Genomic DNA, 15,938 nt, shown 5'->3' with positions numbered 1-15,938 from the left:
CGCATAGCGACTTTCGACATCAATCTTCTCCAAATGGCCCCCACTGCGATGGGTCTAATTCCATTGTCAGACTTCAACAGGGGGGTCAACGATGCCGAAGCAATGAACTCCGCTAGAACTTTTGGACAAAGCCCCCCAAGCCACAAGTTGACAACATCAGTGATGGCCTTTAAGAGCCCGGAGGCGGTCGGAGACCCCTGGCCACAGAAAGTGTCTAAAATATGTTGGGCCCGCAAACCATCCCTCCCACAAGATGTACCTTTCGGGAAGGTTTTAATACATTCCAACACACAATCACCGTCCACCTGCAAGGCTGGTTCCGATGGCACGACGGAGGGCATGGTCGTGGGGTCCACCACAAGATGTTTATCAATCAATGCTCTCAAAGTATACCACTCGGCAGGCGCGACCCCAGATGAACACAGGACTTTGATCGCCGCTGTGTAATGGCCGTCCGCTACCTTCCGGAGGCACTGCTTGATATTGCCCCTCCCTCTTCTTTATGTTGGCAATCCCACATCACTGGAAGTTCAAGGAGCGGTAGCACCAACTCTTCTAAATCTGCCCCAACTTTTACTTTTCTTAAAAGTTATTGAATTCTGCAAAAGTTTATTTGGTTTTTTTCAATTCTATTGATATACATTTATTTTTCTTAAAAGTTATACATCATAAAAAACTCTAATATACTGAATTATTGGTGAATTTATTATTATTATTATTATTAACTTATGCATAATTTATAGAAAAAAAAAATATAGTTATAGTTGATGGGAAATAAGGTGTCATATTATGACATTATATGCTAACAATAAATATGATTGTCCTTTTTGGTCATTTTATCATATCCTATTTTGATTCAATATTATATAATCTTATAACCAGACCAAGATCCCGACATTTTATCATACATATTTGATTTCTATTGTTTCATGTTCAATCGATCCGGTTAAGGGCCATCAATAACTCTTTCTAATTTCCCACGCCGCATATTGCCACTTCTTCCCCTTTGTACATGTGCATGGGTACATGCACGAACGCAAACATCATAGACAGGCCCGGCCCAAGGGGAGGGCAGGGAGGGCTCAGCCCCAGGCCCACTCCCCTTTAGGCCCATGACATTTTAAAAAAATTATATATTTATTCTTCATGACCTGTTTGAAAACAAATTAAATGTAGCAGACTAGCCAGACCCACTCCCCACAATCCACTTCATTAAAAACAAATTAATTAGCCAGCCCATGTTTGAAAATTGAATGTACCAGACTACATATTTTTAATAAGGTATTAACTTATTACTTATATTTCACTTGTAATCTTTTATTAAACCAGTGACTAGGTTATTAACCAATATTCAAGCCTTTGTTAACTTTTGTATAAGTTTTGTTTGTTAATAATATTAATTTTAGTTGTTAATTTCTAATTTCTTATTTGTTAAGTTTTATTCAATAATGATAATGAGTAATTAGTTGATTGTTAATACATGATAGAATGATAATGAGTAATTAGTTGATGGTTAATACATGATAGAATGATAATTTATAATTAGTTATGTTAATTTTTATTTTTTTTAAAGATATTACGACTCCTAGGTCTAGACACTTATCCGGTAGTAAAAAAACGTAAAAATAGAAGACGAATTAAGTCTTTTAGTTAGAAAATTTTGCTAAAAAAATCGTTTGTTTTGTTTTATTGTTATCACATTTGTCTAAAATATATAAAAGATCTTTGAGTTTGTATTTTAGGGCCTTTCGTATTTCATGTCCCAGGCCCACTTTTTTTTGGGTATTCTCGGAGACGGCCATGATCATTGAGTTACTAGATGGAATCATGTATACAAAAATAGTTACAAAATCACATATAGCTGGCTTTAAACAAACACAAATGAAATACGGGATTCATTCATGATTACAAAGACCGTTACCAAATCACATATAGTCGTTTCAAACGCACTCAAATTAGAAATCATTTATCTTAGAGGTGAAAAAGAAGTTACATTCATGGTGTTAAAAATTTTTAGGAAGATCATAATATACAATTTCCTGAATAAGAGTTGGGTACAAACAAGTTCATCATTAAGACCAAAGGATGAAATTCAGTTGACAATTAATTAGCCCAAATAAATCTACCTATGTTTCTATAATGCCTCAAATGACCTGTTTCTTATCAGTACAATCATTTAATTTATAGTCATTGTCTTTCAGAAACTTATATGCATGTTGACAATACAACTTATGAAATCTTATTTGTCATTTTACATGTTGCTATGCTTATTAGAGTAAGACCAATAGTAGATTACGAGTATATTCACTCGTACATCGAAAAAAACCAAATTTGTCTCGTTTAAAATGGGTTAGAACCAAGTTTGTCCCGTTTAAATGTGCTAGTTGGTGTTGTTTGGCTAAATTTGTTCCCGTCTAATGCGTTCCAACCGTTCTATAACTAGAAGTAGGGCTTCATATTGTGAATAAAAAAGATAAATTAGCAACGCGACCGGTACCAATTTAACTAGTACTAGCCCCGGGAAGCTTTCCATTTTGATCTGTTTTTCAAATATATCATTTACCGACATCCTAACTATTGACTAAATTCATATTTTTCCCCACCCAAAGACCTAGATAACAACATTGGAAATTGCCGATTTGCAATGTAAGCGAGTCGCGATGTCTGTATACCAAAAAGATTACTCTTGTTTATATATATTCTCTGGAAACCAAATAGAAACTGAGTAAAAGGCGCACCACGTTTAGAATATTTGTTTCCTACCAAGACCCTATAAGGACTGTGTCATCCGCAAACAAAATACTGGATTGACTTGACCCTCCATCAGGAACGAGGATCGGTTGAAGGAGGTTGCTCATAAGCGCCCGGTTGCTAATATAGGATAGGTACTCTATAACTATGATGATGGTGAATTATTTTAATAATTAATTTAACATAATCAGTTGATGGGGAAAGTTAACGTACAAATTAAATTAGTGTACTAACTGTGAGGATCAAGTAGTGTAATTATATATATACAAGTAGTATAATTATATAATTACATCGTAGTGTAATTACACTACACTATAATTACACTATGTTGTATACATAATTGCAGTATTGCACTACTTGATTCTTACCGTTAGCACCTTAATTTAATTCTTATTTGATTCAAACCCATCGGTTATTAATGCATTAGCTACTTAATAATAAATGCATAAATTCGTCTCTATAAAATAGGAAAAGAAATGAAAGGTAAAATTCAGTTAGTGCCTAATACTAAACGTAATCAATTGATATCTTTTCATTAATTAATACAATATATTTTGTTGCAAGAAAAAAAAAATATAAATAGAGAAATAATAAGTACAATATATTAACATTCAAGAGGAAAATAAATAAAAGGTAAAATTCAGTTAATCTAATTCTAAACATAATCAATTGATATCTTTTAATTAATTAATAAAAGATATCTTGTTGCAAGAAAACAAATATAAATAGAGGGATAACAAGTACTATAAACATTCAATTAACCTAAGTCAAGTAGCAAAGCTTACACTCAAATCTCCTTCTCGGTTTCCATGAGTACTTGGCAAACCACCCCGAATGGTCCCCTGACATCTCATACACAGTTAGGTGGAAACGAGATTCATGACTGGTGGTTTTCACCATATGCAGATGGCTTCGAGATTCCCCAAAGTACTACAACCTAAAATGTTGCTATTTCCATCACCATTACCGGTGAGGGTAGCATCTGCCATTGTACTTTGATGAATCTCGAAACCATCTACTTGTGGTGGATACTGCGTGTCATGACTCCCGCTTTCTCCTAAGTGTGTATGAAATGTTAGGGGAGCGTTGGGGATGGTTTATCATGTACGTATGAAGTGGAGCTTCATGATGTTGTTAGAGGCAAAGAAGAAGAAGATACATTTATGGTGTTGAAACTGTTAAAAGAAGATCATAAGGTACAATCTTCTGGATAACAGTTTCATGTCACTATTCGATAAGACTACTAATCATCATGACTCACTACTTTACATTACAAATCAAATGGCATAACTAGTGCTAAATGTTGCACATATATGAATCAACTAATCAAGAATCTGATTCTAATTCTACAATTGTTCCCCTCCTATATTTATTAGTCGGGATTAAGGAATTCCTTTGAAATCGATCACAGTATGACGGAACTAACTAACAAACCATGAATCTATATTTGTCTTTTAAAGCTCCATTAGTAATTAAGAAATATCATTATGTTAAAAATATATCAATTTAATATCAGATACGAATGCCATGTGTATGTCCTTTTTCATGTGTTTTGTACATCTTGGGAATCTCTCTGGTTCAACGGGCGATCAAGCCTCACTTTATGTTCTCATGGCCCGGGTTATGCTTCTTCATCATCGCCTCCGCTCTCATCACAACATCTTGATGTCTCGTGGATTCAGCCTGTTTCTCCAAAGGCTCCTTCCTTAACTGATTCAAGATCCCATAATTGGTGATAGCTAATTGGTTCATCTTTCTCCAAATAAGCGAGTCCTTTAAAGCTATAAATTGTAACCTCTCATGCAGGTCCAAAAACACAATTCTACAATGATGCTATTCTTCTCGTTCATTGTATTCATCGGTAATTGATCCGATGAAAGTCGTCTACGACTGTTAGTAATTTTATTTCAAGTAGTTTGTAATCATTTGCTCTTGTTTATCAATTTCAGTTATTTAAGTCTTTTACAATTGTATGTTCTTGAGAATCAAATCAAGTACCACGTTTTCTGACATATTATGCGGGTATAATTTTAAAGGCCCTATATGCAATTAATTAGCAACTCATTTCATACCAGATTTTGCAACTCCAGTAAAAATTCTTGATTGATTGATTCGAATGAACAAGAACAAGCTTAGAGCAACCAATTGACCAAATCCTATTCAAGGGGTTACAATCAAATAAGCTATTGTATCATCCATGATCTTTTCTTTATTAGTAAATAGCCCCTTGGACATAATTGGAAAATAAATAGCCTCGAAAACAAAGACATAACAACAGGAATTAGAAAGGATATGATAATATATATATATATATTAAACACCCTTCATATTCATGAGATTCTCTTTTAAACAACTATTTCATACTAACCACTTAAGAGTGTATCAAATCAAGACGCGTCAGGTACGTACGTTCTCAAGAATCTTTGACACCGAGTTCATGTTGCCGTCAATATTTTTTTTTATCATTCTGCGCATTCCATTTGAATCTTTGACACCAAATTTGTAGACCCTTTTTGAAAGCTAGAGGCTGGTTGATCTTCATCTGGATATCAAGGATCTTTTTCAAAGATTCGCAGTCAGGAATGGAAATATTGCACCAACTACACTAATAAAAAGAGATGATTAACCGATTCGCTAGTAGTTCCCCATAAACATAAGTGTTTGGAACATTTTTTATACCTCGTTTCGCTTTGTAGGAATCCTGTCTTAACAGCTTGCTAAACGAAACAAATTACCTTTATAGAAATCTATATAATCTGGCCATGAATATAGTTATATAACTTTGTTGAAGGTAAATCTTTTAGGAGCCAAGATCTATTACCATGCAACCCAAGCGACTAACTTTTTTGTTTTCTAGTTCGACAATTACATAGGGGGTAAAGTTAAAATACAAAGGGAGACAAAAGTGATAAGTGTGAGATGGATTTGTGATCACACAAAAACCTTTAAAAATAAATTCAAGAAAAATAATAAAAAAATCATAACTCAAAGTATAATTAAAAAACGAAAAAATAAAAAAACTAAAATGTTTCCGCCATCATTCCCGTACAAACTTTTTCTTTAATATATATATATATATAAATGACGAAAAGACACAATGGTCTTATCAAAGACACAATGACGAAAATGAACAAATGACACAATTATAACTAAAAAAGACACAATAATCGCAAAATATAACACAATACCGAACAAATATATCACAATGTTGAATAATATAACACAATATAAAGAAAAAAAAACACAATGTCAAGCAAAAAAAAAACACAATCAATGACGAAAATAACACAAAACACAATGATAAAAAAATGACTTTTTCGCTTACCATTGTGTTTTTTTAAAACGAAAAATACGGTAGAAACTTTTTTGTGTTTTTACTTTTTTCGTTTTTTTATTAAATTTTGAGTTATGATTTTTTTATTAATTTATTTTTTAATTTTTTTTAGAAGATTTTTTACAAAACCTTCTTATCATTCTCATTTTTGTTATTAGAATAACTTTACCCATCAATTGATATCTTAGCCTTAATTAGATAATAATAATACTCAATCGTGACTTAATACAAAGAAAAAAAAGGTTAATTACTGCTAAAAAAACCTATTAAACATTTAAACCCTCCTTCTAAACCCCTCCTTAGTCTTCAATCACATAATGGAAAATACCAAAGCCGAAATCAAGAAAACCCTAAAAACAGATTCCTATGATGAATTCTCTCCATCTGCACATTTGATCGGTTCAAACAACGACCTTTTAACCGAAATCCTTGTCCGGCTCCCTGCTACCTCCATTCTAAGGTTCAAATGTTTATACAAAGATTGGCAATCGCTTTTAAGCCACCGGCGTTTCACCCTCCGTAATGACAAGCTTTCGATCTCTCCTGGTCTTTTTGTTCGCAACAAGTACGTCCCGTTTGATAATGAATACCGAACCCCACCTCATTTCCGTAGTCTCGATTTCTACCCTGATGTTAATGGTATCAGAATCCTGCAATCATGTAATGGCTTATTTCTTTGTTGTAGCCGTCAAGGACACACACGCGATCGTATGTACTACGTGTTCAATCCCACCACCAAGCAGTTTGCGATCATCCCGTTGGTTTATTCTTATAAACCGGACCGTTTGGTTGGTTTGGCGTATCATCAGACAAGTTGTCCACATTACAAAGTATTTTGTATTACTTTCTCATATCCATATCCTTCTAGCGATTTGGTTCTTGCCGAAATTCAAATCTACTCTTCCGACGCAAGGAAATGGAAGAATCTAAACCATTATTTCTCCGAGAGTTCTTATAATACGCCTTTCGGTAATGGAGTTTATTGGAATGGGGCTGTTTACTGGCATCCTTCTGATCGTAATTATCTATCGTACTTTGATCCTAAACTAGAACAGCTAAAAGAGTTGCCAATACCGTCCCCTAAAGCACCTATGGGGCGGTATGGTTATCGTAGCACATATTTGTACTTTGGGGAATCTCGTGGCCATCTGCATTGGGTGGCTACTGCCAAGTATGAATACCGTATATATCTACTTGTGTATGAAATGTCATGGGACCGTTCGGGGTGGTTTGTCAAGTACAAAGTGAAGCTTCATGATCTTCCGGGCGTTTGTCCTCAGATGATTCGCAACAACCAGTTTGAAGTAATTGATGTTGTTAGAGGTGAAGAAGAAGAAGATGCATTCATGGTGTTGAATATTAATAAGATCATAGGATACACTATTCTGGATAAGAGTTGTAAGCATATGACCACCATTTCCCAGATTAGACTTGGAGGCAGAGAAGTGCATCGCTATATCCAATCTTTAACTTCATTCTAAACGGCAATCCGGTTTTAAAGTTTCAGCCGAAAGAAATCTCCCTATGTGTGATTAATTGAATCTGAGTTGCTGTTTGATTTTTATTTTTATTTTTATTTTTTTCTCTCCGTTACATGTCTGATGTAATATGCAAGTACGATGTCTGTTATAATGTTTCATTGACTTGGTTTCGTGTTTGATGAAATATTTCAATTCGTTTCGTACTCTATTAGCCATTAAGTATTTGGAACTACTAACTCGAGACATTTTTACAACATGTTTTGTTTAATGTAACTTCGATGAAACAATATTCGGAATCTTAGAACGTGTGTAAGAAAGCTAGAAAGACAAGAATTAACTGGAGCAACAAGAAGGATGTGAGGAACAAAAGAGTTCCAGAGATTAAAGAGTGTTTATAACTCAAATCACACATTATTTAAAGCATACTTTGTCTGTTTATAGACCAGGTATGAAGTATTGCATACCTATTTAAACTTACTAGATTGATTCCATTGTAGATGATGAGTTTGTTTAACCGAGTTTATTTCATTTTAAAGTGTTGGGGATATAGTTTATGTTAAGATTTTATGTTTAGCTAAATGTTAATTATGTAACTAAACCTACCAGTGCGTTGCACCTCTTCGCAAACTGGCTCGAAGTTTAAAACACAATTCTGACAACCTTTAACTAGGCTTACCGTGATCATTTGTAAAAATATCTTCTTCAAGGAATCATTTCCATCAAATCGTTAATTATCTAATTGAGGTTCATACATGTTTGATTTCTATTGTTTCATGTTTAATCGATCCGGTTAAGGGCCATCAATAACAAGTTCTAACTTCCCATGCCGCATATTGCTACTTCTTCCCCTTTGTACATGTGCATGGGTACGCGCACGAATAGAGTTACTAGATGGATTCATGGATACAAAAATAGTTACAAAATCACATATAGTGGCTTTAAACAAACATAAATGAAACACGGGATTCATTCATGATTACAAAGAGTGTTACCAAATCACATATAGTCTTTTCAAACGCACTCAAATTAGAAATCGTTGATGTTAGAGGTGAAAAAGAAGTTACATTCATGGTGTTGAATTTTTTTAGGAAGATCATAATATACAATTAATTTCCTGAGTAAGATTTTCTAGCAACTATTCAATACCATTTGATGTTTACCTTGGAAGAATTGGGTACAAACAAGTTCATCATTAAGACCAAAGGATGAAATCTTCCTATGTTTCTATAATGCCTCAATGACTTGTTTCTTAGCAGTACAATCATTTGATTTATAGTCATTGTCTTTCAGAAACTTATATGCATGTTGAGAATACAACTTATGAAATCTTATTTGTCATTTTACATGTTGCAACGCTTATTAGAGTAAGACCAATTATAGTAGATTACGAGTATATTCACTCGTACATCGAAAAAAATCAAGTTTGTCTCGTTTAAAATGTGCTTGTTGGTGTTGTTTGGCTAAATTGCTCAGGTAACTAACATATAAAGATTGGCTAGAAAAAAGGTTGGAAATCAAATATATGTTGATTTTCGTATAAAGGCAGTCCAATCTAATTCGATTCATATGAACCCAATGAATTTTCCTTTTCTCCATAGTTCTTTCTGAAAGGAATTAAAGTCCCGTCTAATGTGGTTCCAACTGATCTATAACTAGAAGTAGGGCTTCTTATTGCGATAAAAAAGGTAAATTAGCAGCGCGTCTGGTACCAATTTAACTAGTACTAGCCCCGGGAAGCTTTCTATTACCGACATCCTAACTATTGACTAAACTCATATTTTTCCCCACCCAAAGACCTAGATAACAACATTGGGAATTGCCGATTTTGAAATGTAAGCGGGTCGCCATGTTTGTACACTAAATAGTTTACTCTTGTTTAAATATACTTTCAGGATACCAAATAGAAACTGAGTAAAACGCGCACCACGCTTAGAATATTTGTTTCCGACCAAGACCCTCTAAGGACTGTTCATCCGCAAACAAAAGGTTGGATTGACTTGACCCTCCATCAGGAACGAGGATCGGTTGGAGGAGGTTGCTCATAAGAGCTCGGTTGATAATACAGGATATGTACTCTATAGCTATGATGATGGTGAATTATTTAACTTAATAATTAATTTAACATAATCAGTTGATGAGGGAAGTTATGGTGCAAATTAAATTAGTGTGCTAACTGTGCGAATCAAGTAGTATAATTATATATATACAAGCAGTGCAATTATGTAATTACATCGTAGTGTAATAACACTATGTTGTATACATAATTACATTACTTGATTCTATAGTTAGCACCTTAATGTAATTCGTATTTGATAATTCGTATCTGATTCAAACAATCAAACCCATCAGTTGATATGCATTAGCTACTAATTAATAATTAATGCATAAATTATGTTGCTGTAAAATAGGAAAAGAAATGAAAGGTAAAATTCAGTTAACCTAATACTAAACATAATCAATTGATATCTTTTCATTAATTAATAAAATTATATTTTGTTTCTAGAAAACAAATATAAATAGGGGGATAATAAGTATTATATATAAACATTCAAGAGAAAAAGAAATAAAATGTAAAATTCAGTTAATCTAATTCTAAACTTAATCAGTTGATATCTTTTCATTAATTAATAAAAGATATCTTGTCGCAAGAAAACAAATATAAATAGAGGTAGAACAAATACTATAAACATTCAATTAACCTAAGTCGGGTAGCAAAGCTTACACTCAAATCTCCTCCTCAGTTTCCATGAGTACTTGAGAAACCACCCCGAATGGTCCCCTGACATCTCATACACAGTTAGGTGGAAACGAGATTCATGATTGCCGTTTTCACCATATGCAGATGGCTTCGAGATCCCCCAAAGTACTAGAGCCCAAAAATTTGCTATTTCCATCACCATTACTAGTGAGGGTAGCATCTGTGGGACGTTAATTAGGGTACTTTGGTGAATCTCGAAACCATCTACTTGTGGTGGATACTGCCTGTCATGACTCCCGCTTTCTCCTGAGTGTGTATGATATGTTAAGGGAGCGTTCGGGATGGTTTGTCATGTACGTATGAAGTGGAGCTTCATGATGTTGTTGGAGGCGAAGAAAGAAGATACATTTATGGTGTTGAAACTATTAATTAAAGAAGATCATAAGGTACAATCTTTTGGATAACAGTTTTATGTTGCTATTCGATATGACCGACGTTTACCATATTGGTTTTCAAATTCATAAGAATTTGATTCTAATTCTACAATCGTTCCCTTCTATTTTTATTAGTCCGGATTCACGAACTCCTTTGAAATCGATCACAGTATGACGGAACTAACTAATAAACCATGAATCTATTTGTCTTTTAAAGCTCCATTAGTTAGTTAGACTCCATTGGTAATTAAGAAATATCATTATGTTAATAATATATCAATTTAATATCAGATACTAATGCTATGTGTATGTTTTTTTCATGTGTTTTGTACATCTTGGGATTCTCTCTGGTTCAACGGGCGATCAAGCCTCACTTTATGTTCTCATGGCCCGGGTTATGCTTCTTCATCATCGCCTCCGCTCTCAGGGCCGGCTCTAGTGTGAAGAAACCCAAGCAACAAAATTAAACCTCCACATATTAAGGCCCCTAATTTTTTAATTACATTATAGATAAATTATGTGTTAAGCTTATGTTTTAATTAAGACTTGGGTAATCCATTTTCCATTCCCTGTTTGAGGCTTTGAGCGGCGATTAGTTTAGTAAAACGAAGCGTCGAATTGAGTTTCAAAAATCGGAGCCGGTTCGTGAACAATGAAGCGGTAGTAATGGCGGTGTTCCCGGTCTTGGTTATTTAACATTTTAATCGCCACCAAACCGAATCATCGCGTCGAAATTGTTTTGTGTTTTTCGCATAGTCTCCCGGCCGGTGCATCGGATATGTTCAATTAGGCTTTGGTACATGTAAAATTATTTGTATGCTTGTTGTATGTGTTGATAGTATTATGCGTGATTTGTACGATTATATATTTGACGTGTTTGAGTTTGAATCTATTCACGAATGTTATTGGGACATGTTTAACCATCTGAGTGTGTGTATGTCCAATGATTTGGGTGTCTAACAGAGTTACTGAACTAAGAATCAAGATTTATGTTGATAGTATTCAAGTGTGGCTAACATGTTCCATTGTCTTTTATGGGTTTTTTTTGTGATTATAAAAGCTAGATGATGCTACAATCTAGAATTTTGTGTGATCTTGTTGTGTTTTTATGCATAATTCTAAACTAGAAAGTCCTGATTAGTTAGTAGCAACTAACAAGTTCCATCATCTTCCTTTAGTTCATTTGTTATTTTCGTACAGTTAACTTTCGCTATTTGTGCTTTGGACTTTTATGTTTATTTTTGTATTTTGGTAAAGTCCCCCGTAAGATATGTCGCTTTAGGCCACAAAAGGCGTTGAGCCGGCCTTGTCCGCTCTCATCACAACATCTTGATGTCTCATGGATCCAGCCTGTCTCACCAAAGGCTCCTTCCTTAACTGATTCAAGATCCCAAAATTAGTGCTAGCTAATTGGTTCATCTTTCTCCAAATAAGCGAGTCCCTTGAAGCTATAAATTGTGACCTCTCATGCTGCAGGTCCAAAAACACAATTCTACAATGATGCTATTCTTCTCGTTTATTGTATTCATCAGTAATTGATCCGATGAGAGTCGTCTACAACTCGTAGTAATTTTATTTCAAGTAGTTTGTAATCATTTGTTCTTGTTTATCAATTTCAATTATTTGAGTCTTTTACAATTGTATGTTCTTGAGAATCAAATCAAGTACCACGTTTTCCGACATATTATGTGTGTATAATTTTAAAGGCCCTATATGCAATTTAGCAGCTCATTTCATGCCAGATTTCACAACTCCTGTAAAAATTCTTGATTGATTGATTCGAATGAACAAGAACAAGCTTTAGAGCAATTGACCAAATCCTATTCACAGATTGCAAAAAAATATATGTAACACAAACGATTGGACACGAATTCGAACTTCTGTTTTTGTGTGTTCTTTGATGAATGCAAAACTTCTGTCTTATAGATCAGAGAGGAACATGTACATACGTTATCAAAGTCCACTAATTAAGCAATCATCCATAATCTTTTCTTTATTAGTAATTAAATAGCCCCTTCGACTTAACTGGAAAATAAATAGCCTCGAAAACAAAGACATAAAAACACGAATTAGAAATTATATAATGATAGTATATATTTTAAACACCCTTCATATTCATGAGATGCTCTTTTAAACAACTATTTCATACTAACCACTTAAGAGTGTGTCAAATCAAGACGCGTCATGCACGTACGTTCTCAAGAATCTCTGACACCGAGTTCATGTTGTCACTAAATATTTTTTTTTTCATTCTGCGCATTCCATTTGAATCTTTGACACCAAATTTGTATAACCTTTTTGAAAGCTAGAGGCTGGTTGATCTTCATCGGGATATCAAGGATCTTTTTCAAAGATTCGCAGTCAGGAATGGAAATATTGCACCAACTACACTAATAAAAAGAGATGATTAACCGATTCGCTAGTAGTTCCCCATAAACATAAGTGTTTGGAACATTTTTTATACCTCGTTTCGCTAGTTTTCTTCTTGTAAGAATCCTGTCTTAACAGCTTGCTAAACGAAACAAATTACCTTTATAGGAATCTATGTAATCTGGCCATGAATATAGTTATATAACTTTGTTGAAGGTAAATCTTTTAGGAGCCAAGATCTATTACCATGCAACCCAATCGACGAACTTTTATGCTTTCTAGTTCGACAATTACATATGTTAATTAGAGCTCTAAATTTTGAATACCCGTACACAAGAATCCATACGCAAACGGTATTTTTTCACTTCAACGTCTAGATACACAACCAACTTGAACTTTTAAAAATGGTATTATTAGAGGTTGATTAAAAAAAACCTTTACATGAAAACAATGGCTTTAAATTTTGAATTTCCCATTTTCGGAAAGAGATCTTGACTTAATACAAAAAGGTAATAATAAATTTAACAAAATTAATTTATGGGTAAAGTTAAAACACAAAAAACCCCATAAAAATAAATTCAAAAAAATAATAAAAAAAACATAACTCAAAATAAAAATAAAAATAGAAAACGAAAAATGTTAAAAAAATTAAAATGTTTCCGCCATCATTCATGTTTAAAAAAAATTAAAAATACACAAAAATTCAAAAAATTGACGAAAAGACATAATTATAATTAAAAAAGACACAATAGATCGCAAAATGTAACATAATGTCAAACAAATTATATCACAAGTTGAGTAATATAACACAATATAAAGAAAAAAAGACACAGTGTCAAGCAAAAAAAACACAAGCAATGACGAAAATAACACAAAACACAATGATAAACAAAAAAACGACTTTTTAACTTACCATTGTGTTTTTTTAGAACGAGAAATACAGTATAAACATTTTTGTGTTTTTACTTTTTTCTTTTTTTTATTATATTTTGAGTTATGATTTTTTTATTTAATTATTTTTAATTTTTTTAAAAGGTTTTTTTATGTGGCTAGAAATCCTTCTCATATTTCTCATTGTTTTCCTCTTTTTAGAATAACTTCATCAAATCAATTGATATCATAGCCTTAATTAGATAAAATTAATAATCAATCGTGACTTAATACAAATAAATAACAAGTCAATTACTGCTAAAATTCTATTAAACACACCTTCTAAACCCCTCCTCAGTCTTCAATCACATAATGGAAAATACCCGAAAAACCCTAAAAACATATTCCTATGATGAATTGTCTCCGTCTGCACATTTGATCGGTTCGAATGAAGACCTTTTAACCGAAATCCTTGTCCGGCTCCCTGCTACCTCCATTCTAAGGTTCAAATGTTTATCCAAAGATTGGCAATCACTTTTAACCCACCGGCGTTTCACCCTCCGTAATGACAAGCTTTCGATCTCTCCTGGTCTTTTTGTTCGCAACAAGTACGTCCCGTTTGATAATGAATACCGAACCCCACCTCCTTTCCGTAGTCTCGATTTCTACCCTGATGTTAATGGTATCAGAATCCTGCAATCATGTAATGGCTTACTTCTTTGTTGTAGCCGTCAAGGACACACACGCGATCGTATGTACTACGTGTTCAATCCCACCACCAAGCAGTTTGCGATCATCCCGTTGGTTTATTCTCATAAACCGGACCGTTTTATTGGTTTGGCGTATCATCAGACAAGTTGTCCACATTACAAAGTAATTTGTATTACTTTCTCATATTCATGTCCATCTAGTGATTTGGTTCTTGCCGAAATTCAAATCTACTCTTCCGATACAAGGAAATGGAAGAATCTAAACCATTATTTCTCCGAGAGTTCTTATAATACGCCTTTCGGTAATGGGGTTTACTGGAATGAGGCTGTTTGCTGGCATCCTTCTGATCGTAATTATCTATCTTACTTTGATCTTAAACTAGAAAAGCTAAAAGAGTTGCCAATACCGTCCCCTGAGAAACCTATGAGGCGTTATGGTTATCGTAGCACATATTTGTACTTTGGGGAATCTCGAGGACATCTGCATTGGGTGGCTACTGCCAAGCATGAATACCATATATATCTACTTGTGTATGAAATGTCATGGGACCGTTTGGGGTGGTTTGTCAAGTACAAAGTGAAGCTTCATGATCTTCCGGGCGTTTGTCCTCAGATGACTCGCAACAACCAGTTTGAAGTAATTGATATTGTTAGAGGTGAAGAAGAAGAAGAAGAAGAAGAAGAAGAAGAAGAAGATGCATTCATGGTGTTGAATATTAATAAGAAGATCATAAGATACAATATTCTGGATAAGAGTTGTAAGCATATGACCACCATTTCCCAGATTAGAATTGGAGGCAGAGAAGTGCATCGCTATATCCAATCTTTAACTTCATTCTAAACTGCAATCCGGTTTTAAAGTTTCAGCCGAAAGGAATCTCCCTATGTGTGATTAATTAAATCCTTTTTTTCTCCTTTACATGACAAATTGATTTGGAGGTGGTTTTAGGTTCTACAAGATTGCAGGTGATGTTTTAATATGCAATTACGGTGTCTGATCGATATAATGTTTCCTTGACTTGGTTTCGTGTTTGATGAAATATTTCAATACCTTTCGTACTCTATTGGCCATTAAGTACTTGGAACTACTAACTCGAGGCATTTTTACAACGCGTTTTTGATGAAACAGTATTCGGAATCTTAAAAGAGTGTCTATAACTCAAATCACACACATAATTTAAAACTTACAGACTTACATGGAAATTAATCACAACACGAGTACCCCTACTACTACTACCACTAGCGAAGTACAATTAATAAGACTAACAAATTTAAAACATACTTGGCCTG

The 15,938-nt window shown here is 34.0% G+C and overlaps 2 protein-coding genes across 2 annotated transcripts; both read left to right on the top strand.

Moving 5' to 3' along the window:
* Positions 1-6,402: 6,402 nt before the first annotated feature.
* On the top strand, positions 6,403-7,566 carry LOC143625733 (F-box protein At5g07610-like). The gene has a single exon (XM_077095994.1). The coding sequence runs from the start codon at positions 6,403-6,405 to the stop codon at positions 7,564-7,566; it is 1,164 nt and encodes a 387-aa protein (XP_076952109.1).
* Positions 7,567-14,310: 6,744 nt separating this feature from the next.
* On the top strand, positions 14,311-15,489 carry LOC143625724 (F-box protein At5g07610-like). Its single transcript, XM_077095987.1, has one exon. The coding sequence runs from the start codon at positions 14,311-14,313 to the stop codon at positions 15,487-15,489; it is 1,179 nt and encodes a 392-aa protein (XP_076952102.1).
* Positions 15,490-15,938: the final 449 nt, after the last annotated feature.

The sequence above is a fragment of the Bidens hawaiensis genome, unplaced genomic scaffold (genome assembly GCF_021521415.1).
Source record: "Bidens hawaiensis isolate Kalapana, Puna unplaced genomic scaffold, B.hawaiensis_p1.1 tig00000458_1, whole genome shotgun sequence".
Taxonomy (NCBI): Eukaryota; Viridiplantae; Streptophyta; class Magnoliopsida; order Asterales; family Asteraceae; genus Bidens; species Bidens hawaiensis.
The sequence above is the reverse complement of the archived record's forward strand: the minus strand, read 5'-3'. Positions and strand labels throughout refer to the sequence as shown.

Coding starts and splice junctions, on each gene's coding strand:
- LOC143625733 (XM_077095994.1), top strand. CDS start 6,403: ATGGAAAATACCAAAGCCGAAATCAAGAAAACCCTAAAAACAGATTCC.
- LOC143625724 (XM_077095987.1), top strand. CDS start 14,311: ATGGAAAATACCCGAAAAACCCTAAAAACATATTCCTATGATGAATTG.